This window comes from Coenobita brevimanus, chromosome 70 (genome assembly GCF_032717465.1).
Source record: "Coenobita brevimanus isolate Jiangsu-jjx chromosome 70, ASM3271746v2, whole genome shotgun sequence".
Classification (NCBI taxonomy): domain Eukaryota; kingdom Metazoa; phylum Arthropoda; class Malacostraca; order Decapoda; family Coenobitidae; genus Coenobita; species Coenobita brevimanus.
Genome location: NC_137023.1, coordinates 42,731,970 through 42,756,665, shown reverse-complemented (window position 1 = coordinate 42,756,665; position 24,696 = coordinate 42,731,970). Strand labels below are relative to the sequence as shown.

The following is a 24,696-nucleotide window of genomic DNA, read 5'->3' as shown; positions in this document are numbered from 1 at the left end:
CACATCTTTCACAAATCACATTATTTCGTATCCTAGCCACACTCTGTACTTCACATACATTCCTCAGCAGTTCCATGTCCATTGCTCTCACTCCTGACTTTTCATTTTCATGCCACACCATAGTCTCACATCCATCCATCCATCCATCATCCAGTCCAATGTTGTCCCATGAGGAGCTTAGAAACCCGGGGCTAGGCAAGTTGGTCCTGACATTTAAGATGAGAGTGACCGGCCTCACTCATCCCTGAATGGCATTACGTGAACAATAAACCCCAACCACCCTTTGGATATAAGCCTTCACTGGCTCAGTCTCACTGGTGTGCCATAATTACCCACTAAACCACCAGGTGCCATAGTTTGGTTATATGGTTACCACCAAGCAAAGTAAATGGTTACCTGGTGTACAGGAAACCATTTGGCTTGTCACTCAGTGTGGAGTCACCCATAGGCAGAAGGAAATGGAAAGAATGAAGAAAAGAAAGACAGATGTGGGAGTATAAAGTCACCCGCAGGCAGAAGGAGGAGGACAGAATGAAGGAGAGAGAAAGACAGAAGAGAAAGGAAGGAATGAAGGAAGGAGAGGATAGGGCAGACACCCAAGAGCAGCACTACATCAAGTGAGTGGATGGTGAGTGTCCCCACCTAACACTTTGCATATTTTATACAATTCCTTAATCAAGTGAAGGAACATTTAGTGTGCACAACACTTTTCACATTAATACTAAGCAGAAATTATTTTAAAAATACAGTATATGTATATTTCTTTGTTTTACAAATAAAAAGGGTGCATAATTCAACATAGTTGTACTTTAAGGCTACACGGTGCACAACTATTTTATAGTAATAAATAGATTGGATGATGGATGGATGGATGAACTGTATTTAACAATGTTATACCTGTAATTTTTTGTTACAGTCCCAAGCTCATCTAGATGTGACCTTGTTGGACTGCAGGCTGAAGTTGCCTGTCTGTTGTCCACCATTCTCATTTTGGGAGACAAGGAGGGAACTGAAGGACATCTGTATATTCAGGAAACAGAGCCACTTGGTTACTCAGTACTGGGCCATCACTAGAAAGCATCCCTCTCCAGTAACAGAACATAACACTATTATACATTTAACAAAAAGGAAGTATAGAGAAACTAAAGGCAATAATGGGTTACTAAAAGTCTAGTTTCAAGGGCTAAACATTTGTACAAAAGCCAAATGGTTTCCTGTACACCAGGAAACCATATACTATGCTAGGTGGTAATCATATAACCAAATTATGGCACCTGGTGGTTTAGTGGGGAATTACGGCATGCCAATTGGCTTGAGATGGTGCAGGTTTATATCCAAGGGGTGGTTGGGATGTGGTAGGTGGGGGCACTCACTATTCACTCACTTGATGCAATGCTGCTCTCGGGCATTTGCCCTTTCCTCTCTTCCTTTCTTTTTCCCTTCCTTCCTATTCTGTCTGTATTTCCTTCATTATTTCCTTCTTCTGCCTACGGCTGACTTTATACTCCCTCTTCTGTCTTTCTTTCCTCTTCCTTCTGCCTACTGGTGACTCTACACTAAGTGACAAGCCAAATGATTTCCGGTACACCAGGAATCCAAATACAGGTAATATGCTGGGTGGTAACCATATAACCAAATTATAGCACCTGGTGGTTTAGTGGGTAATTAAGATGCTCCGATCGGATTGAGCCTGTGCAGGTTTACATCCAAGGGATGGTTAAGGTTTATTGCTCATATAAAGCCACTGAGGGATGAGTGAGGCAGGTCATTCTCATCTTAAATGTCAGGACCAACTTGCCTAGCCCTGGGCTCCTATGCTCCTCATGGGGAAACACAGGATTGGATGATGATGATGATGATGACAATGACGATGATGATGACCAACTTGCTTAGCCTGGGGCTCCTATGTTTCTCATGGGGCAATGCTGGATTTGATAATGAATGAATGAAAATTTGTACTATACATGTACTGAACTCAAGATGAGATGCATATACTGTACCATGGGACTGTGAAAACCACTTGTCAAAAACTATTATCTGGGCACATACTGTACATACACACATACACATGTTTATATCTGAGCACCAATGGCCATGCTAGCATGTATAGGTCTTTTTCACCACTTGCAGCTCTCCATGTGTCATGATTAGGGGCTATTTCCCTCCTCAATCCCCAGAACAGAGATGCACACATCATGATAAACGGAGAGGGGCTCAAGACAGACCTATGGTGCACACCAATCTTTCCTGTACACCTCTAAATCTGCCAATCACCCACCCTCACATGTGTTCTTGAACTATCATCAACTTTCATTACCACACATATTAACCACTTCCAATCCAAACTTTTTACTGTCCACTCTGTAATCTCCCCAGAGACCTTTTCAAATGTCTTATAAAAAAAATATGTATTTACTGTGTATATATATATATATATATATATATATATATATATATATATATATATATATATATATATATATATATATATATATATATATATATATATATATATATATATATATATATATATATATATATATGGTGTATTTTCTCTTGGGAAATTCAGAAATTTCCTGACTATAAAAACTCCATCTGTTACATTATTTCAGTTTTTCTTTCTGCATTCATGATTTCTTAGATGTACTCAGCAAATTCCATCATCTGGTCTAACAACTTCAGACCCCTCTGGATGCCAACTTCTGAGGCATCTCCCTTCCACTTATAATCATTCACAATCACACTCTTCCACTTGTTCAAATATCATGTATTATGCTACTGTCGGGTGTCTGCCCTTTCCTCTCCTCCATCCTTCTTTCCTTCCATCCTCTTCAGTCTTTCTTTCCTTCATTCTTTCCTTGTCCTTCTGCCTATGGATGACATTACACTCCCTCTTCTGTCTTTCTTTCCTTCAGTCTTTCCTCTTCCTTCTGCCTGTAGGTGACTCTACACTGAGTGACAAGCCAATTTACTATGCTGGGTGGTAAACGTATAACCAAATTTTGGCGCCTGGTGGATTAGTGGGTAATTATTGCACTCCAATCGGACTGACCTTGTGAAAGTTTATATCCAAGGGGTGGTTGGGGTTGACTGCTCATGTAATGCCACTCAGGGATGAGTGAGGCTGGTCACTCTCATCTTAAATGTCAGGACCAACTGCCTAGCCCTGGGCTTCTACACTCCTCATGGGGCAATGTAGGACTGGATGATGGATGGATGGATGGATATGCTTTTACAGTTGCATTAATTAAGTCAGTTCCCATCCTGACAATTACATCACCTCAAAATTCAACATTTCACCGATTTAAATCTCCAACAGGCAACTGTAGGCTTTTCAGTCAAATAATGCTATTACAAGGGCACAGGCTGATCACCCACCCTTAAGTTCTGAACTACATTAGCCTAGCTTCAGGCACCTATAACATACATGGGGCAATATGGGGCTGGCTATTAGCTACTAATTAATCTTAAACATAGTAAAGATGATTCTCACCATCAGCCTTATAACAGTTTCCAGGTTAAGGCCATACTCCTTGATCAATCTCTGTCGTGTGGCCTCTGGAAGCTCTGGCATTGAGGCACGGATAACATCTATATCAAGACTGCCATCAAATTTGCAGTTTTTCTCTGCAGAGTCATGGAGGCGCAATGGCAGTAAGTTGGGCTCTGGCATGAAACGGTAATCCTGGGGAAAAGAAAGAACAAAGATATGAAACTATTGTACATGTACTACTACACTTAAGAACATAATTGCTCATGTAAATAAAGCCATAGTCTTGTTTCCCATGACCTAATGTAATATGCAATAGGGTAAAACAGGGTAATTTTGCCGAGGGGTAATTTCGCCGCAATGCCAATAACTCCAATTCAAAGGCCCATTGTTCACAAACTATAGCATGGATTCGGCTTCTGTTGAGCTTAGGTTTTACAGGAATGCTGACCTAACAAAGTCATGTGAAGTTTTGATCCACTGTGCAAAAAAAATGGTGTTTGAGAAATGAAATTGTTTAACAAAAAATTTTCAGCATTTATTGCATCAATAGAAACTGGAAAAAAAAAAAAAAAACATTCTATTTACCCATTACTTACATGTTTCAGGTTAAAAGTGGTTCAGAACTGTTTGCACTGTTCACACACACACACACACACACACACACACACACAGTACCCTGCCATGCACTCGTGCCATGGGAGTCCCCCCAGCCAACTTACCAACTATGAAACAGTCAAACAATGATGGATGCCATCGACATAAAGTTCACCCAATACACAGCATAGGCCCTACTGTATGGTTGCCAAGGATACCTAAGCCTGGTTATAATCAATTGTGTATGACAGGTAGTGTGGTATTATAATGATAACATAAATATTATAATAATAATAACAACAAATACAGTAAGACCTCATTATAACAGTCTAATTGGGGCCCAAACCATTCCGAAAAATGCGAAATTCCGATAAAAGCAACATCCGGACTTCCCCCTGCTAACCTGGAATTTTTCCGATATATCAGACATTAGTCCAGATCGCATGAACAGTTTTTAAACTGTTTTGACTACCTTTGTGGTACTGTACTGTGCTATAACTTCACTACAACAATCAAATGGTATAATATATAGACTGCACTTTACACTAATAAACATGTCTTTTATTTACCTTATTGTGGTGAATATAGCTGAAGTGGTCAGGCAGTCCGGACTGCTTCTGGCTTTATCAGGCTTTTTCCAATATACAGGAATTTAGTCTGGTAGCTCCTCCAGTCTGATAAAAGCGAATTCTGGTCTATTGAAGTCCGTTATATCGAGGTTTTACTGTATGTCATGGCGAAATGACCCCGTCAGGTGGGGTAATTTCACCACGAGACACTTTTTTAATCTCTGGGGTGGGCCAAAATTTTTTTTTGACAAAAACGATTATAGGTATCTTTAGCAGATGGGCTGAATGTATAGATAAAGCAATAAAAATGTCAATATTCCATATGTGGCAGTTTGTATTTAGCAAAAACCACCCTTCACAACAAAATTACCCCATTTTATCCTAAAGTCTGGACACAGCACTGGAGTTGTGAATAAAATGTCAAAACTAAAATACTTCTGATAAAAAATAACAGAAAATTAAAAGCGCAGTACTTGACAAAAACTATCAATATTTTGTAGTACTGTACTGTACTGGTGCTGTATAGACCACTAATTAAGATCGTAAATACATTTATAACCTCATATAAACAATGTAAATGTAAATCACTTCCTTACATGGGTAACTTCTTTATCTCTCATGCTGATGGTTTCATTAGTAAATACATCAAAACTGCGAGTCTCACTATTTACAGTCCCACCAGATTCAAGGATATCCATTTGCCGGTTGATCTCAAAGTTGACTGCTCTTTCCTGTACAAGAAAATATATAAATATTATGTGTGCATCACCATGCTAGATACAAACAAAAACTGCAGTAAAAAAAACGGTACTCTTAAATGTATGCAAACAGTATGTTTGTGATACATACAGAGAACAATACACTATTGGGTTCATGCCTGAGTACACTGCAATGCATATATTGTATATATTTAAGATTTGAAAAAAATCAATTACGTAATACAGTACTACAAGTAATAAGATGCATCATACTACTTTTTCAAATAATACAAAAGCAGCAACTATTCTACAGAGTATACAAATTCCGCGTCTTTCAGCTATGGTAGAAAATGGACCATTAATGCACAGTTCTAGTGACCTTACCAAAGCCTGAAGAGAACCTATATTCTTCACTTCAGTCCTGGTCCCCAGTGGTTCACCTACTTTGTGTACAGATATGTTGGCATCCACACGCAAAGATCCCTCTGCAAATTGAGTACAGAGCTGACTAGTGTATGCTTTTATGTATTATAATACATTCCTCCAACTTAACTCCATAACCTTCCCACAATGCATGCTATAACCAGTACCTGAAGTAAAATAATATGAGCATAATCAGCTCTCTCTATTCATGAAAGACTCTTTTTATGAATATGAATAAACTTCAGAACACATGTAAGAACAAGAGCTTCATAACTGTCAATTACAGTAAAACCTCAATATAACAGACTTCACTAGACCAGAATTCGTTTTTATTGGAACTGAGGAGCTACCAAACTAAATTCTTATATACTGGAAAAAGTCTGATAAAGCCAGAAGCAGTCTGGACTGCCTGACCACTTCAGCTATGTTCACCACAATAAGGCAAATAAAAGATATGTTTATCTGTGTACAGTGCAGTATTATTACATATATTATACCATTTTATTATTGTAGTGAATGTACAATACAGTACAGTACTGCAATGGTAGTGAAAAGTTTAATAACCATTGGTGCAATCCTGACTGATGTCTGATACAGTATATCGGAAAAAGTCCGGGTTAGCAGGGGGAACTCCGGATGTCACTTTTATCGGAATTTCACATTTTTTGGAATGGCTTAGACCCCAATTTAGCCGTTACAGTGTGGTTTTACTGTACTCAAAAACTGTCAAAATTTTCATTTCACACTGAGTTTAGAATTCAATGATCTCTACAACTGTTTCTACAACATATCATCATCATTCTAAGCCCCCCACCCCAAGACAGTGCAAGGTAGGATCCAAATCCAAAGAAAGTACAAAATATGAGAGAAAAGAACATATCACACATCACTGAAGGTCCAGAAACCTGACTACATAAGTCCTAAATAGCTTCACACTTTTATTTTTCATAGATGTACTTCACAAATACCCATCAGATAGTCATAAGTTAGTCAACTATATAAGAAAAGAAAAAAAATCAAACTACTGTCATATGCTCTCCCATACATACTTCATCTAACCAACTTGATCCCCTGCCAATGTACTAGCTTCATCAGAAGCTACACTTCCTTTGCACACTGACGTCTAATTTATTCCTTCACAGAGGTAACTAAACTCACTGACCAAGTTCCTCTCCATTCACCAGCACATCACACTGAGATTTGCCATCTCTCTCAACAACCATCACTTTTATCTCATCTACATTTATTTCCAAACCATACCACTCACAGACATTTGCAAAGCTTTGAACCAGTCTGCAAAGATACTTTTCTACATTAGTAAAACAATACAAACTTGGGATACAGTAATCAATCCTTCACCATCCCAATCTCACTTTCCACAATCTGAGTTTTAACCTCCCTCATAACCCCATTCACAGATATATTTAAAAGATATCTGGATATCAAACACCCTTGTCTTGTCTCACTCCATACCGATATTAAACCACTCACTCAGACATCCACCAAGTCTTACATATGCTTAACTAACATCATAAAATCTACAACAATCAATACTATTCCATCCATACTATCATCTATTTATCATCCTATCCTACATTGCCCCATGAGGATAAACCTACATTAATCATTCCATTAGCCTTTTCTATCCACCTTGTCATATGTTTCTTCCAAATAAAAAAATACTTTAAGTACCTTGTTGCTTTTCTCACATGCTTTCTGTACTATCTGTCGTACGGCAAAATACTTTATCAAAACATCCCCTGCCACTCCTAAAACGACTTAGTTGTATTCACTACCTAAATATTTACCAACATGGTAATTTTTATGGGGGGGAAAAAATTACATGGAATGTAATATAAAATAATAACTCTCAATGACTGGATGGTTACATGTCCAAAAATCTACTCAAAATGTCCAAACAAATGTTTCTAAAATCATCTGGATACACCACTCCAACCAAATTTCTCATACTCAACTCTTAAGGTAAATTCTGTTCTAATTACTTGGTAGGTATAAATATTTTAAATAACACCCTCCTACCTCCCACCAATCCCCCACCCCACTACCTCCCACCCTCCACCCTCCCTCCAATCCCCCACCCCATGCCTCCCGCTTACACACATAGCTGCCGCGTCACAGGCAAGCAAGAAATTTCCGCGTTGTATGTCTCAATATTTATTCATTTCCTGGGTGTTAAGAGTGTCTGACTGAGGGAAAATAAATACAGATTTATGATTCTATGGTTGTTTCTGTAGCCTTTTATACATGTACCATGCAATTATTTGTTACAGGCAGACATACACGTGCAGTGAGTGTTTCCTTTTTCATTGACAGATGATTGTGTCTCCTTACTTTTTTCTGATTTATATTTCAAGAGTTTCTCACATTTCCTGGTTATACTTATGACACCGTCAATTTTGAGAAATAATAAAGATTTGATCACTGTCTCTACAGCTGTCTGTAAGTACACAGGATGATACAGTTGGCAACAATAAAATAAACATCCGTACATACAAAGGGCAAGCTCATAGGCTTACCCCTATGTCCTCACCTCCACAGCCTTGGACAGTACTAAGCAAAATAAGAGCAAAGTAAAATAAATTAGTCAGTTGTAACTAGTAAGAGAGAGTTTTATAAGGATCTTGTAACTGTTTAGTTTGTTGTTTGTAAAGAAAACATCTCAAGAATCATTCACAAATCACGTGAGATTTAATGTACATATATTAGTGCATTGTTATTTATGGAAAAACACGGAAACAAACAGTACAATCATGTCGCCTACGCACCAAGAAATCACCAACCCACTGAGATGGCAATAATCACCATGCTACCATACACCACTTGCTATGCAACTTCCCATCATTTTTGCACCACTTATATGGCGAGTAGAGCTCTAATGATTTATAGGCAGATGTATATTACTTCCTTGTGCATGAATGATATTTTTTTCTTTATTTGCAAACCTTGACTTAAAAAAAAAAAAATGTGTCTGTCAAACATGACCTTGGGACCTATTTGAGACCTGAAAGGGTTAAGAGATCATGAAAAGCGGATAAGCAAAGTACCTATTCACAGTAATGTGATGTATTTGTGAACTGTCAAACTAACCATGCATATGACAGTCACATGTTTTGACAGTGGTGAGGATATGAGCCACCTCCTTGACCATGGCTGCAGCCTCCTCACCACTGCGAAGGTTAGGGGAGAATACCAGTTCCATTAGGGGCTGCCCTGCTCGGTTCAGATCAATGAGCACTCTAAAAGTGGCAGAAAGGTTAATACAATGAGTCTCTGTTAAATGATGACAGTACTTCTTAACTGACTACATTTTCAATATCCTGCACTGCCTACTATATGAATATGAATGATGTCCAGCTTCAGTACAGGGACGAAGAAGTTTATAAATGTTTTGCAATAGAAGAAAGAGGGAAGGAAATGAGATACAAAATTCCTGATGGGCCAAAAGGAAATACACTGAGACTGTATAGATACTGTATACTGTGTTCAAAATAAAGACTGAGGGTAGTGTTTGAAGAGGTAACTGTATGTGGTGTGGAAGAAAGTGGAGCAATATACTGGCGAGAGAGAGATAAGGAGACATGTCTATGGGAATGAGAAGGGTGTATGGACAACGTAAATTAGAGGCAGTTCTGTCACAGTCAACCCTGTCGGTGGTTCCCATGAAGGATTTTGACACTAGATGTGATGATGATTATTATTACCTTCTTATTTACATGATAAATAATTACTGTCCACCAGATTAAAATGACTAACACCCATAAAATACTAATCTATAGCAACAACCAAGAAAACCTGCAGCATCATGGGACACAATTATCACAATGCTTAAGGTCTACTGTATTCAACCTTACACTACAATGACTCACTTTTCATTTTTTTCTTCAAATCACCTAATGATGCTATTTAGAAGGGAGTATCCTCACTAACTCTTCATTACACTACATCATCTCTTCGATGAGTACAATCACTGAGAGATATCAAGAATAAACCACTAAAATTGTCACCAAATTGAAGACAACTTTAATGTCATGTGGTCTTCATTCCCTTATCACTTGCTAACCCTCCCCTGACCTGTTGTTATCCATGTCATGTATACTCTTGCCACTGTCCTCCTCCAACTGCAGCTGTACCAGGTCAACTGTCTGCCGGTGATAGCGACCTCCAATGTTGACATGGAATTCCAGGCGTCCATTACTAGCTAATGGCTGCTCCGACTGAGTGATCTGGTATCCTGCCTAAGAAACTATGCAGCATTAACTAACTGTACTAATACTGAAACATTAAAATAATCTCACTGTCTCATCATTAACATATTACTATCACCAGAGCCATCAAATTTAAAAAACTAAGTTCCGTTATATCTATGGCTGTAAAAATGTCTTTTATTTTTCTTTCATTGGCAAGGAAAATTAATACATCTAGTGAACACAGGTAAAATGGAAACCATTTACAACGTACAGGAAGATCTGGATAAAAATAATGCTTGCGATCAAAGCAAGACACTTTGTTGATGGATGCACCAAGTGCTAAGGCTGTTTTTATACCTGCTTCCACACACCTCTTGTTCAGCACCTGTTGATCACATAACAGGTAAGTACAGTACAGTATTATATACAGTAAACAGTCAGTTCAGTATTACAAACAAGAAGTATCTGACAAGTGTACAGTATATGATGAACACCCTTGCACTGACTAAAGAGCCTGGGGACATCTTAAATACGTTTAATACAACGAGCTATATAATACAGTCAAGTCGCCTAAGGCGCAGCTAATTGGTTCTGGACTGAGCCCGTGCCATAGAAAATCACTCCATACAAATAACTAAACCTATGGAAAAAATGCAATTTTGTTCCGGACATTCACCGGAAGTCCCCCCTTTCACTCCACTTTTCCCTATTTTTCCCCACTTTACACATGCACACAATCAAGCAATCAGTCAAACAAAAATGACAACCCACCTTAATCACTTCCTGTGTCAGTCCAAGTTGACTCCAAGACCAAAGCAAACAATACCACACCAATACAGGGAGCGCTACTCATGTACAGTAAATTGTTGCAACAACACAATGATCACACTTGCATAACGTTGGCCTGGTGCTACACGATGTATACTGTAGTACAATGCTTGGCTGAGAGGTGACGATAGCAGGGGGGCACACGTGAACGAGTGGAAAAGACAGAGCTTTGAAGGGGTGGCGGGACTGCAACTGAACCAAAACAATGCTGTGCATGCCACGGCTGCCTTCTTGCCTGAGATGAGTGACGGTCGCCTTGTGTGCGCCTGGCCATAGGTATGGCACCTGCGCCATAGATATTTTATGTGTGTGGTTTGTTTTTGGGGGGTCTGGCACCTTGCCGTGTCATAGAAAACCGTGCCATAGAAGCACCACCATAGGCGACTTGACTGTACTATATGATGTGCCTGGGCTGAAGGAGTTAAGTCCTCGATACAATTACATTTTTTGTTTTATTAATGCTAATTTCAGATATTTTATTCAGTTTAAGAAAAATTTTCTGAAATGGAAGGCTTTGATATAACATTCACTACATGACATCTACCTTACGTTAAACATAATCATCTAGCAGTAGCAAGAAAATAAAGACATCTAAAGATGAAGGTGTTAACAGTACGTAACTACATAATTCATATTCAGTCTATTATTCACATAACTATGGTACTGTATGTAATTCACCTACATCAGACTCATACATACGTAATATAGTATATAATATTACAGGTGAAGCATATTTCTGCTCATCATGTACTGTACCAAACCTAAGTGCTCTCATACAGGTAGTGTTCCAGGATGAGCTGCTTCAAAAATGCCAACTTGTGTGTTTGGTGGTGCCCCAAATGCGGTGGCAACACGTGTGAACAGCTTGGTGACTGAAGAGATCTGGGCATGAATCTCCAGACCCACCACTGGCTCCCATGTGTCCCTGTGATATACAATGACACAAATGCAGTTTCATATATTCCAGCCAATATTCCTAACTTTTCACTTACAGTACAAGATAACCTTCTCTAATAAGGTCACGGGTAGCCCATAATGCTATACTGCACTCTGTCCATTTAAAAAGGAGAAAATACTGCTAATCTCATACTGCCCATTATGGAGTGAAGAGGCCTGGGGCTTGGCTACTTTAGTCCAACTTACATACTGGTAGCATCACCTTTAGGACTCAAACCACCTCTTTGTTGGAAAAAAAAGTTAATGATGAAGAAGCAGTAAAATTTATGTTTTTGCCTTTAGTGCAACGAATGTGAAAAAAAATAAAAATAAAAAATAAAAGGCTTTGTGCCCAATCTTTGTTAAGAACTGATGGTCTTTGGTCGAGAAAATTCGGATCTTATGATACGTGAAGACACTACGTGCTGACATAAATAGTTAGGTAGGATAATTATGTGAGTTCAGTTCTTGTGAATAATACTGTGAGTGGGGTGTGCCTTCTGAGATAGATGAGAATGGCAGTGCATTAGTGGACATCTGTGCTGAGAGGGGGTTGGTGATAGCCAATACCCTCTACAGGCATAAAATGATCCACAGGTATACATGGCGAGTGATGAGAAGGGTGGGTGGTGAACTGAATGAAAGGAAGGCAATGATTGATTATGTGTGTGTGGATGAAAGGATGCGAAGATGTGTAATGGATGCAAGAGCTTATAGAGGTTGGGGGAGTGGACTTTCTGACCACTACTTGGTGGTGGTCAGAATCAAGATCCACGTAAGATGGAGAAATAGAAGAAGGGAAGGACAGGAAGAAGGAGTATTTGCAAGGAGAGTAGAAAGGTTACAAGAGGATGAAAAAAAGGCAGAATATAAGAGAGAAGTGTGTGTGTATATATATATATATATATATATATATATATATTGTATATATAAACAGTCAGTCCTCCCCTAACGCAGTTTGCTGCAGTGCGATATTGCTCTAATGCGGCACGATTTTGTGGAAGGAAATAAACAATCTAACGTGGGCGCTGTTAACATAATGTGGTAATTTGAACTGGGCGGGCTGTGACACAGTGTGGGTCATGCAGCCTCACAATACTTTCCGTCATGGCTGCCAATCATGCTTCGCCTTTCTCGCTCTCCCAGCCACCCAACCAATCAGGACCCCCCCTACCTCCCTCCCACCTCCCATGCTCCCCTCTTGGTCCACTCCTACCTACACCATCCTCCTCAGCTTGCCTCGTGTTCTCCTCCTCTACCTCATCTCCGGCAACGTGTGTCTGCTCTTCTCCTCACATAAGGTACAGTAAATAAAAAAGTCCTATTGACCTAATGTATTTTTTATAACCATATTAATGCTTTTAGGAATTTAAATTGCGGGGTGAAAAATAATTTTGCACCACATGGGGGAGAAAAGTGGACTTTGGGCAGGGGTGCAGAAGGAAATAGGGATTTTCAAGAGTCCCCCTAATGCTATATTTGCCTAACACGAGGTCAGTGCGGAAGCAAATACCCGCATTAGGGGAGGACAGACTGTACACACACACACACACACACACACACAGTACAGTATATCACACTGGGAGCATTTGTATAAGGTGAACAAAAATTCTTATGGGGAAAATTAACATGGGACCAGACTCTTCCAAAACCTGCAAATCATACCTCCTCCAAATCCAACCCCTTCCCAACCTTTAAGACAAAAGCTCTGCCAATGGATTCAGCAAAATTCTAATAATGTACAGTAAAAATCCGAATGGCAGGGGACTGAGGGTCTTTCAAACTACTGTTCTGATTGTTTTGGACTGCCTGTATTGGGAGGGACCTCTGAAAACATTAAAAATATGTACATGATCATTAAATAAAAACTTAAAATTATATGGGTTATTGTTTCACTCAACAGAAATGCATAATGTGTAGCTGACTAGTTGCAGGCAGGTATATCCAATTCCAAGAGCAAGTCCAAGTCAGATAAAGCCATACATAAAGCCCATATAAAGCCCAAAGAAAAAACCCACATGATGCACTTAGTTTTCACTCAGTTCACTCAACAGTAACTTATTGTAATTCACTTAATTTTCACTCAATACACTTAAATTTATTACTGCACTTAAAAATTATTTGCTGCCTCAAAAAATTCAGAATATTGGGCTATTTGGATTATCAGTGGTTGGATTAAAGGACGTCTACTGTATTTAGCATGCTAGAAACAATATTAAGCACAAGAAAAAGGTATCAGCAGAAAAGGAAGATAAAAAAAAGTTGACAAATAATGCTGATACTGAGAGGAACCCTAAGAATTAACACACATTCAATGAATTTAGATATGACGCTTACTTACTACTGTATCTGTACATACTTTACTGAGCTACATAATTACAGTAAAAGTCCAATTCTTCGGCATCCAATTCCCCGGCAAATCTGACATTTCGGCAGTTTTGAGAAATAGTCCCATTTACGAAAATCTCTGATTGTTCAGCAGATTTTCCAATTTTTTTCGTCCCCTCTACAGCTGGGGACTTTTTCCAGCAGTAGCAGACTCCAATCAACCCCTTCTATTGTACATATGTAAATAAGGAACCTACAATAAGTTTAGGTAAGTGCATGTGAACTTGTAGGCCTACTGTATCATTACAGTTAAATACAGTATGTTCACTAATTTCTTTATTTTTCATATTCATGTATAGTACTGTATAGTACTGTATTCATTACAGTATTGTACAGTATCAAACAGTATACAGTACTCTCTCCAAACACATTTGTAATGATATGAGTAGTGATGATAATGTTCACCAAAACATACAAGGTACTGAGTGGGTAGGGTTTTTGATAATTCGGCAATTTTGATATTTCGGCACTTGCCTGGTCCCATAGATGCCGAAAAATAGGACTTCTACTGTATTAGGCTACTTAAACATTAATTCACTAACCTTAACAGCAGAGGTTCATACTGGAAACTGCTGTAGCATCGAAACTGTGAAAGTTTCCTTACTATCCTATAATACCGGGACCTCATATCCTTCACTCTTCTGAAAACTGATCAAGACAGAATCAATATAAAAAGTGCTTTTCATAATGATATTTTATATGGCAACATTGTTAGATCTGGAGCACTACTTGCTTGAGATTATACCTAAATGCACTGTTAAAGATTGATGGTTCTAAATTAAGCATAAGAACTGACATAACTGATAGTCCTTAAATCCAGCAAAAAAGAGGGGTTCCTTTGGGCTTGAAAGATCTGTTTTAGAGAGAATACTGTAATATCATCTGGAGGAAGAAACATGTAAAAGTCATTTATTGTAGTTAAGCAGTTAAAAGCAAAAGTTTTGTAACCCTATGACCCAGGAAATCTCTTCTAAGTTCTCCTAGAAGTAACAAGAATTAAATAAGACACTTGCTTGTTGATAACAGCATTGGCTTTGCATTACCTGATTATACAGTACTATATTCAACTTTATATACACTGACTACTGGTACTTTGTTATTATAACTTTCCTCACTACTTTCCATACCCCTGGGAAGGGGGAGGAAAGACTACTTCCCTAGTATTTCTGCTTATCAGAAGAGGCAACTAAAAGGGGGCTTTTGTCTCCAGTCTTTCTCTCTTTACTTTTCTATTCTGCTTTTCTGTCCTACCTCTCTTTTGATGTTCCCATGCTTCTTGCGACCTTTATTTTCCCTCTACTTCTACACTGCCACTAAGCCATATTAAGGCTTGGTGTAATTCTTCCTTATTCCTTCCTTTCTTCCTTCATTACTTTCCTCTGCATATGTTTTTCGCACACTTTACGATGGTTAAAAAAAAAAAAAAAAAAACTCAGGAGGTGACTACCAATGTGGTAGTGGTAGTAGTATACACCAGTACTGTAGTAGGTGGGGCATAGCCTTTGTATCGGCACCCCATTCTTTGTTACTTTTCAGTCTTTTTTAAGCAGATGCTTAATTTAATGAACACCAACATAGCGGAAGTCTGAGATTTCGGAAGATTTTTTTTTTCCGTTTTTCTTTCCTCATTTAAAGAAAATTTCCATAAAACTAAGAATACAGTAAGTCTGTAAAGGAAGTAATCATCGAATTACCCGAAACATTTCTGTAAATCGAACACGCCATCGAGCCCATTGCGGACAGCTCCCCTGGCTGGCAGTGCGGAGTTGCCACACGTCCCAGCCAACCCGCCTGGGTTGTGGCAACGGCAGGGAGTGGGTGACGTCATGCAGCCCATACAGTGTTCACATGATCACCCTACTGTTAGCAATAACTCCGTGTGTGTGAGGCTTTGCTTTCGTATTGCAGCCTTATTTGTGTTTTTTTTTGCAGTGAACAAAAGTTTTTATGAATCAATGAATCATGCATAAGGTTCAGGATATGATGGGTAGGGTGAGGCTTTCTCTTCCCCAGAAATTGGAAATAAATGAGAAGATAGAGAATGAAGTATGCCCAGGGGCAGTGATGATGCAGCATGTGGTAAAGAAAACCCAAGTGGATGACCTACGCAAACACAAGGACAAAATCAAGAAACTGAAACTGTTACCAGAGGTGGGTGCTAGCATGAGTGAATAATCTAAAATGTTGGAATGGCGCTCTCTGAAAAAAAACGAAGTTTGAAAAATAAGACGAAGCAATGCACAGTTGGTACAACCAGAAAAGAGCCCAGAGTTTGCCTGTGAGTGGGCCTCAGATAAGGAGTGCTGCACTGAGGTTTGCTGAGAAACTTGGAATCGAGGGCTTTATGGCTAGTGAGGGTGGATAACAAAATTCTGTAGGTGACATGACATTTGCATAGAAAAATTGTGGGCGAGAAGTGCAGTGCTGACTTTGAAAGGGCTCGGCCTTTCGTTGAGGAACTAAAGAAGATTGAAAAGGAGACAGGCCTTCAAGACTGGCAAAATTTATGATGCTGATGAAATTCGGCTTCTCTGGAAAGCCCTGCCTAACATCACACATGACAAGAAAAGCCAGTCCAGTGTGCCAGGCCACAGGTAGAGCAAATCACAGGTGTCTGTGCTGTTGTTCGTTAATGCCAATGCCTCGCACCGATTGAGGCCAATGGTGGTGGCCAATGCAAAGCAACCACGTGAAATGAGGCCCATCATGAATAGTTTGCCTGTGGACTATGACAGCAGTGCCAAGGCTTGGTTCACTGGCAGGATAACCAAGTCTTGGTTTTCTGATTGCTTTGAGCCCTCAGTCTACGGGTACCAGATAAGGAAGCACAATGTGCAGCCAGGCAAGGTTAGGGCTTTGTTGCTGCTGAAGAAAACGGAATAGGGGTTGGTTGAATTAGTTCGTTAAATTGAGCATCTACTGTACCGGTACTGTGTGCTGATGATTTACTTTCTGGTTTCCACAATCCACATAAATTCTTTGTTTTCCATTTCTTGGTTTTTTATCTTTTCCCCAAACTGAAGTAGAGTTATGAATAAATCTGTTCTAATCTCTGGAAAAGGCTGCTGCAGTAGATTACTCTCAATTCTTACTTCCCTTAGCCCTGCAGAGTCTACTAGAATGTGTTCTAATGTTTCATTCTCTATCTCTCTATCTATAGCCAGATGCCATAATCCTGTGGGGGGTGGCCATTTGATTTTGAGTTAGTTGTTTTAAGGAGAGGGGCACTAACCCACCGCCAACCCACTTGTTGACACATAGGGAACACGTATGGGTTGGTTATATGGTTACCACCCAGCGCCGTAAATGGTTTCCTGGTTTACAGAAAACCATTAGGCTTGTCACTCTATGTAAAGCCACCTGAAATGGAAAGAATAATTAAAAAAAACAGCAACAATGTGAGAAATAGGAAGAGAGGAGGGTGGACAAAGAAAATAATTACCGTATAAAGGTGAAGGAAGAAGTGGGCAACACCGTATCAAGTGAGTGGATGACAGTTGCCACCACCCACCACCATTTTCATACTGGCATATTGGACACACTGTTTCTTCATTACTGAACTTTTTTCTCCAATTTAAGTATAGTGTGTTTGTTTGTGCTCTGAAGAGTATTGATGAGTCCCAACCATTTTCATATAATGTTTACTCTCCTTCAATTTCATATTTCCAATGTCTATAGTATTCTAGTGTGGTCTTGCCAAGTATTTCTTCTCTCCATATTTGTGTCAATATTATTCAATGACCTTAATTTAACTTACCGTATCAAAAACTAACTTAAACTTGGCTGAATTATGGTCATTTTACATAAAAATTATCTTATGCAAAATAAATCTAAATTAAGTTACCTGGTAATAAACTGCTATGCATTATGGTGGCTGATCAGATTGGGGATCTAAGGATCAGACTCCCCTCCCCCCCTTTTTTTTACTCATGCTATTAGCTGTTTTCCACCTTTTGTAAGCACAGACAGCTATCACACAACCCACAACTAGAATACAAAATTACTGAAAAGTTGAATGCAATACATGTTTTCCATTTCCTTCTTGTATGAAACAGATCCTACTGATGAGGCATTGTAGCATGTATTTGCACACCATCCCTGAAGATGTGTTCCATAACCGGAAAAAAACTTTGGGAACACTGTACTGTATGAACAGTGAAGGGGAGTATTTTAAATGAGAAAAGTCTGATTAGATATTTGCACACCATATGTGTTCCATAACTGGAAAAAACTTTGAGAACATTGTATTGTATGAACAGTGGAGGGGAGTAATTTGAAAGAGAAATGTCTGATTAAGTTGTAGGTAAAGCAGGAATTTTTTTTTAAATTACCGGTACGGTATTTTCTTTTTGGACAGAGCTTGGACTGTGTATATCATAAATTATGGAACATGAAGCAAATTAATGTAATAACTGAACATTATATTGCTAACCTGTATCATAATTTATGGATGTCTCATCTGATGTATATAAAGATTTGCTTTATGATCGTACTTCCCCACCGCATGGTCATGTGATAAGTACCAAACACGCCATGATTATTCAGTGCCCTTAATGCATGATACGGTACTCTTTTGGTGTAAATTTAATTTCATGCACATTTTAGTTTGCATGCTGTGAGGTAGGTAACAATCACTGTGGGGTCTGGAGGGCAAAGCCCCCCAGTTAGGTTTCAACGCTTCTCTAGTTAGGCTTCTACTGCTATTTATGGTTTTTAAATTGTGTACACTTGGGTTTGTTTGGTGTACTGATGTGCTGCCTACTCAGCAGAATCAGCAGTAAACAGGCTGTTGGGGGTCATTCAGACAGCTTTCTGTATCACAAAGTAGGTACCCGGTATATTTTCTATGTTCTCTTCAGTACTTTTTGTTTGAATTTCAAATGTTAATCACCTGTGATGTATCTAGTCCTAAAATTATTTTCATTATGAGCAAGGGTATATAAGAAAACAGCCTGAATCACTGCGTCACTGTCGTCTTGTTAACAGCCCGAATTGCTGTGTCACTGTCGTCTTGTTTTACCATCTACCAAAGCTTGAAATTAGAAGAGATATGACTGAAGTGTTTAAAATATTGGAAGAAATGCAAAACACTGACTCAAGAGATATGATTACAACCAGTAACACAAATCTTAACATAACTTTAAGCATTCTGAAAAAGAACAGTGATAAAACTTACGGATGTAATTCTTTCCCAAACGGGTGTGGCGATTCCACCTACAATGTACTGTACAGTATTATAACAAACTCACGATCTCAAAGAAGCTATGTAATTTTGATATATATGCAACTGTCGAAATGTGACTGCAAGAATTTTTTTTTTTTTTAATGCAAGGAAAAAGAAACCAAAGGCTGAGCCCACAAAACAGACGACTGAGAAGAAACAAAATACAGCATACCTACCATATTTTGGGGTAGTAGGCACTGTGTTGACAAGTTAAAGACTGGAATATTAAACACTCTTAAAATAATGAAGATCTATGCATACAATGTAAGAAGTCTCGCTGAAGATTACAAACTTGATAACTTAATGGCTGAACTGGAAAACATTAGCTGGGATATTGTAGGTTTGAGTGAGACCCACAGAAAAGAAGAAAAAGTAATTCAGCTCAATGACAGTGGCCACCTATTTTACTACAGAGGAAGGGAAAATGAAAGAGTTAGTGGTGTAGGATTTCTAATTAACAGAAATCTTGCAGACAACATTGTTAAATTCAGCAGTGTATCTGACAGAGCAGCACTGGTTGTAATCAGACTGTGCAAAAAATATACCCTGAAAGTAATACAAGCATATGCACCAACTTCTCAGAGCTCAGATGAAGAAAGTGAAACATTCTATGATGACATCTCCCAGATAATGGAAGAGGAAAAGACCACCTATACTATACTCATGGGAGACCTCAATGCAAAAGTTGGAAAATCAAAAAATGGGGAAGCATGTATGGGATTATTTGGAGTGGGAGAAAGAAACAAAAGAGGAGAAATGCTGGTAAACTTTGCAGAAATGTTGAACATGAGAATAATGAACACATTCTCTCACAAAAGAACAGGAAGAAAGTGGACCTGGAGAAGCCCAAATGGAGAAACAAAGAATGAAATCTACTTCATTACAGTAAAGCAAATAAGAATAACACGATCACAAATGTCAAAGTTTTCAACAAAGTAAATATCGGAAGTGACCATAGAATGGTGGGTTGCACAGCAAGACTCAATTTCAAAAGTGAAAGACAGAAGATGATTAAAGATAAAAAGATATGCCCAATAAAAGTAAATGAAAACAAAGCAGCCTTTCAGTTGGAAATGAGGAACAGATTTCAGGCTCTCAGTAATGCTGAATGTGACACTGATGAGCTGAATGACAGACTAACAAAAGAGCTAGAAGAATCAGCAGAGGTAGTAGGAAAACCCAATACAACCAAAGCCAAGAAGTATTCAGAAAAGACACTTGAGCTTATGAGAAAAAGAGAGGAAATGAAAGTAAAAACAAAGAAGGATGAAATAGCACGAGCAGAATTAAATAAGCTTATCAACAAAAGACAAAGAGAAGAAAAAAGAAAGAGAAACATGGATCAAATCAAAGAAACCATCAAAAAAAGGAAAAAGTCTGAAACAGGTCCAAAGTAAAATGGCACTTGGAAAGCAACAAATTACATCACTAAAAGACAAAAACTGTGGAGCCATTAAATGCAGAGATAAGATGTTGAAGAGAGTTGAAGAATTTTACAAAGAACTGTATGCATCAAAGACAGTACGCTAGTACCAATAGTTAACTTTTCAGTTGACACAAGTGAAATACCTGAGGTAACGCCAGATGAGGTAAATATTTCTCTCAAAAATATGAAAATAGGAAAAGCTCCGGGAGAAGATGGAATAGTACCAGATTTACTGTTGGATGCAGGAGTAGAAGTACAAGCTAGGCTTGCTCACTTTATTTACTAAATATATAAAAAGGAAGAAAATTCCCAAAACATGGTGTAATGCAATAATCATTTTACTTTACAAAAAAGGTGACTCAAATGACCTTAGTAACTATCGACCCATTAGCTTGCTATCAGTCATTTACAACCTCTTCACTAAAGTCCTTACAAACAGAATAACTACAAATTTGGAGGTAAACCAACCTCGTGAACAGGCAGGATTCCGAAGTGGGTACTCGACTACTGATCATCTACACACAGTGAATCAGCTAACTGAGAAAACTACAGAATATAATAAACCACTGTGCTTAGGTTTTGTTGATTACAAAAAAGCTTTCAATTCAGTGGAGCACATAGCAACTATAAATTCATTGCGAGAACAAGGAGTGAATGAGAACACTGTAAAACTGCTCGAAAACATATATACAGAGGGAACTGCTACAGTTAAATTAAGTAAGGACTCAGAAAAAATTACAATTGAGAAGGGCATGCATCAGGGAGATACAATTTCACCAAAGTTATTTACAGCATGCCTAGAAAGTATTTTTAGAAAGCTAGACTGGGAAAACAAGGGAGTGAACATAGATGGAGAAAAGCTAAACCATTTAAGATTTGCAGATGACACTGTCCTAATCTCGGAAACAGCAGAGACATTGCAAGAAATGTTAAATGACCTGAACAGAGAAAGTCTCAAAGTAGGGCTAAAGATGAACCAGAGTAAAACTAAAGTAATGTTTAATCCTCAAACACCAAAGAGTATCATCAGAATAAGTGGAGAAATTCTTGAAGAAGTCGAGGAATACAATTACCTGGGACAAATACTAAAATGAACGAGAGATAATGATGGCGAAACAAAAAGAAGCATTACAATTGGATGGAAAGCTTTTGGTAAACATAGGGACATCATGAAAAGTAGCTTGCCAGTTTGTATGAAACGAAAGGTACCGTAAACTGGGGTGAATTCGGACGATTTTTTCATTTTTTTATGCCACGTAATCTAGTTTTTAATTCAGTCCAAGATCTTAAGTACTGTATGTTGAGCTGGTCCACTAGGGTATCGAATCATAGCAGTACAAAATTTAAAATGTTTCATATATAATTATAGCAAATATAGTAATGGGTGTCCGAATTTGTACTCAAGCTTTGGTGAATTCGGACACACTGTGTAAATTCATACATAAATTGAAATTGAATGCATATGACTACCCTGGGTTCCCAGTTTAGTCTCGGCCGTATGTGGGGCCATTTCGGACGCTCTGGGGCTTTTAAAAAAATGTTCTTCCAGTACAAAAATAATGCCACTCCCTGACAAAATAAGCTAATGACTATAATGAGATATGAACACACCAGCAATTTTATTTTTTTCCTTGGTTTAAATAAAATCTATTAGAACACATGTAGATAAGATAAATCTAGCTACAAACTTTAGTACTGTATACGGAACAATAATTTCTTGACTAATAATTTCGTTTTTGGAAGACATGGATTATAAGTTACAGGTGATATTTAACATGATTATTTGGTTTTACCAGTTTTTTGCTTGCCTTTTTCACTACGATAAGGACCTTGATCTCCACCAGTTCTTTTCTTAAATGTTCGAGTCATTGGGTGACCTTGTTTAAACAGGCAGTACCATAAAAGCTCAAGAGTATACCTGTAAATGATTCATATGAACCCAATTACACACAGTATCCACATCTGGCAAATTCTAAGCAATTGTACATTGTAAAAAGTGTTACTTTTTCGTTCATACTACCCCTGTCCGAATTCACCCCATGTCCAAACTGACTCCAATTTGCATTAAAATTTTAAAAATTTCATTAAATGCCCAGTTAAGAGATTAAATGAGAAGATAATGCCAATTACTTACTTTGCACTTTCACACTACGCATGAAAGTACATCCGGGCACCGAAGATTTTCCTGCATCTATTCATTAACATTTCTGCCAAAGAAAGTTTGCCAATGTTACAAATTTTATTCTTTTTACATATGTTTGCTTTTTAGTAGTAATCACTCTAATATCCGGACGCCCAATAACCAAACATCCCCACTAACCGAACCTTATCGTCCTGGGATCAAACATTCCCAAAATGGTCCGAAAATCCAAAAAAAAAAAAAAAAAAAAAAAAAAAAATCGATTTTTTGCCGTCCGTAATTTGAACTTGCCGCACGCGCCGCGTGAGAGCATTGTTTTGGTTCGTCATTCCTCCGACGTCCGATAGAGCGCTGCTGCATCCTCCCCACTTCCCGCCTGTCTCTCACCGCGACTGGACCTACGCTGTTCGCCATGGCTGCCCACGTGCTCGCTTTTGTGGTGGTGCCGTACTTGCTGCAAGGCCTCCTGCTGCTCTCTGCCCTACTCTTAGTGTGTGTGATGATGGCCCCGCCTCCTGAGAAAAGGAAGAGAGTGGTTTGACTCTGGAGAAGAAACGGGAGATATTGGAGAAGGTTGATGCGGGTTGGTCTTCTTCACGCATTCTCCGCGAGTTCAACCTGGCCCGGTCGACTTTGTTCGATATCAAGCGTTCCCGAGACAAGCTCATGCAGTACACGGCTGACTTCTCGTCGAGAAGCAAACGCAACGTGGAGAGGAAGGTTATGTTTACCCCCAAGTATGCAGAAATCGACCGCTCCACGTTGATTTGGTATCGACAGCAACGTGCAGCTGGTGTGATGGTACGTGGAACGGAGCTGAAGGCTGCTGCTGAGAAGTTTGCAAGGCTTCACGACGCCCTAGACTTCAAGGCATCCGAGGGTTGGCTCTTCGCGTTCAAGTTGCGACATGGCCTTACTAACCGTAAAGCACATGGCGAAGCATTGGACGCTAACGAGGATGGAGTGGACGAGTTTCGGCACAAGGTGAAAGGCTTGATCGACAGGGAGGGCCTCACTCTCGGTCAAGTCTATAACGCTGACGAAACTGGCCTATTCTATCGCTCGGTGCCAACGAACACTCTAGCCGATGAGACGGAGAAGCGTGTACCTGGTCGCAAGCTTTCTAAGGAACGGATATCTGCTTTGTGTTGTGCCAATGCTAATGGCATGCACCGGCTTAAGCCCATTATTGTTGGCCGTGCAAAGCAGCCTCGGTGCCTTCGTGGGGTGATGGGTGTCCTTCCTGTCGTATGGTACCATTCTTTGAAAGCATGGTTCACAGCTGTGATTTTCAAAGACTGGTTTCACCGTCACTTCGTCAAGGAGGTCATCAATTACCAGACGAAGACACTGGGAATTCCTCGCGACCAGGTAAAGGCTCTCCTTCTCCTCGACAATGCACCTGCCCACCCGTGCGACAAGGACTTGGTTGCTGAGAATGGCCGTATTAGGTGCATGTTTCTGCCACCTAATACGACTGCTCTCATTCAACCCATGGACCAAGGAGTGATCGTGGCAACAAAGCGCCTGTACCGTCGGAAGTTCCTGGACGAGGTGATGGTTGTTCTCGAGGACGAGGACGAGCGCAGGGAAGGACGTGACACTCGAGGCAAGCGGACTTTGGAAAACCTTCGCCGCTACAACATCAAGTCTGCGCTGTACAACTCGGCTAGTGCATGGAAGGAAGTCCCTGTGAAAACTCTTGAAAATGGTTGGTCTCGTCTGCTTCTCGGAACAGATGTGGAGTATGATTTCCTAGGGTTTGACGT

The 24,696-nt window shown here is 39.2% G+C and overlaps 1 protein-coding gene across 1 annotated transcript in view; it reads right to left on the bottom strand.

Annotated features, from left to right (window-relative positions):
- The window catches only part of GatB (glutamyl-tRNA(Gln) amidotransferase subunit B, mitochondrial), a 28,680-nt gene extending 12,715 nt beyond the window's left edge, over positions 1–15,965 (bottom strand). Inside the window, exons 1-9 of the mRNA XM_080277588.1 lie at positions 15,832–15,965; positions 14,680–14,778; positions 11,591–11,738; positions 10,257–10,370; positions 9,870–10,033; positions 8,886–9,034; positions 5,739–5,839; positions 5,253–5,387; positions 3,494–3,685 (exon numbers count right to left, since the gene is read on the bottom strand). Of these exons, the coding sequence (XP_080133714.1) occupies positions 3,494–3,685; positions 5,253–5,387; positions 5,739–5,839; positions 8,886–9,034; positions 9,870–10,033; positions 10,257–10,370; positions 11,591–11,738; positions 14,680–14,778; positions 15,832–15,965 (1,236 nt within the window). The remainder of the gene's footprint in view (positions 1–3,493; positions 3,686–5,252; positions 5,388–5,738; positions 5,840–8,885; positions 9,035–9,869; positions 10,034–10,256; positions 10,371–11,590; positions 11,739–14,679; positions 14,779–15,831) is intronic.
- Between the last annotated feature and the right edge of the window lie 8,731 nt (positions 15,966–24,696).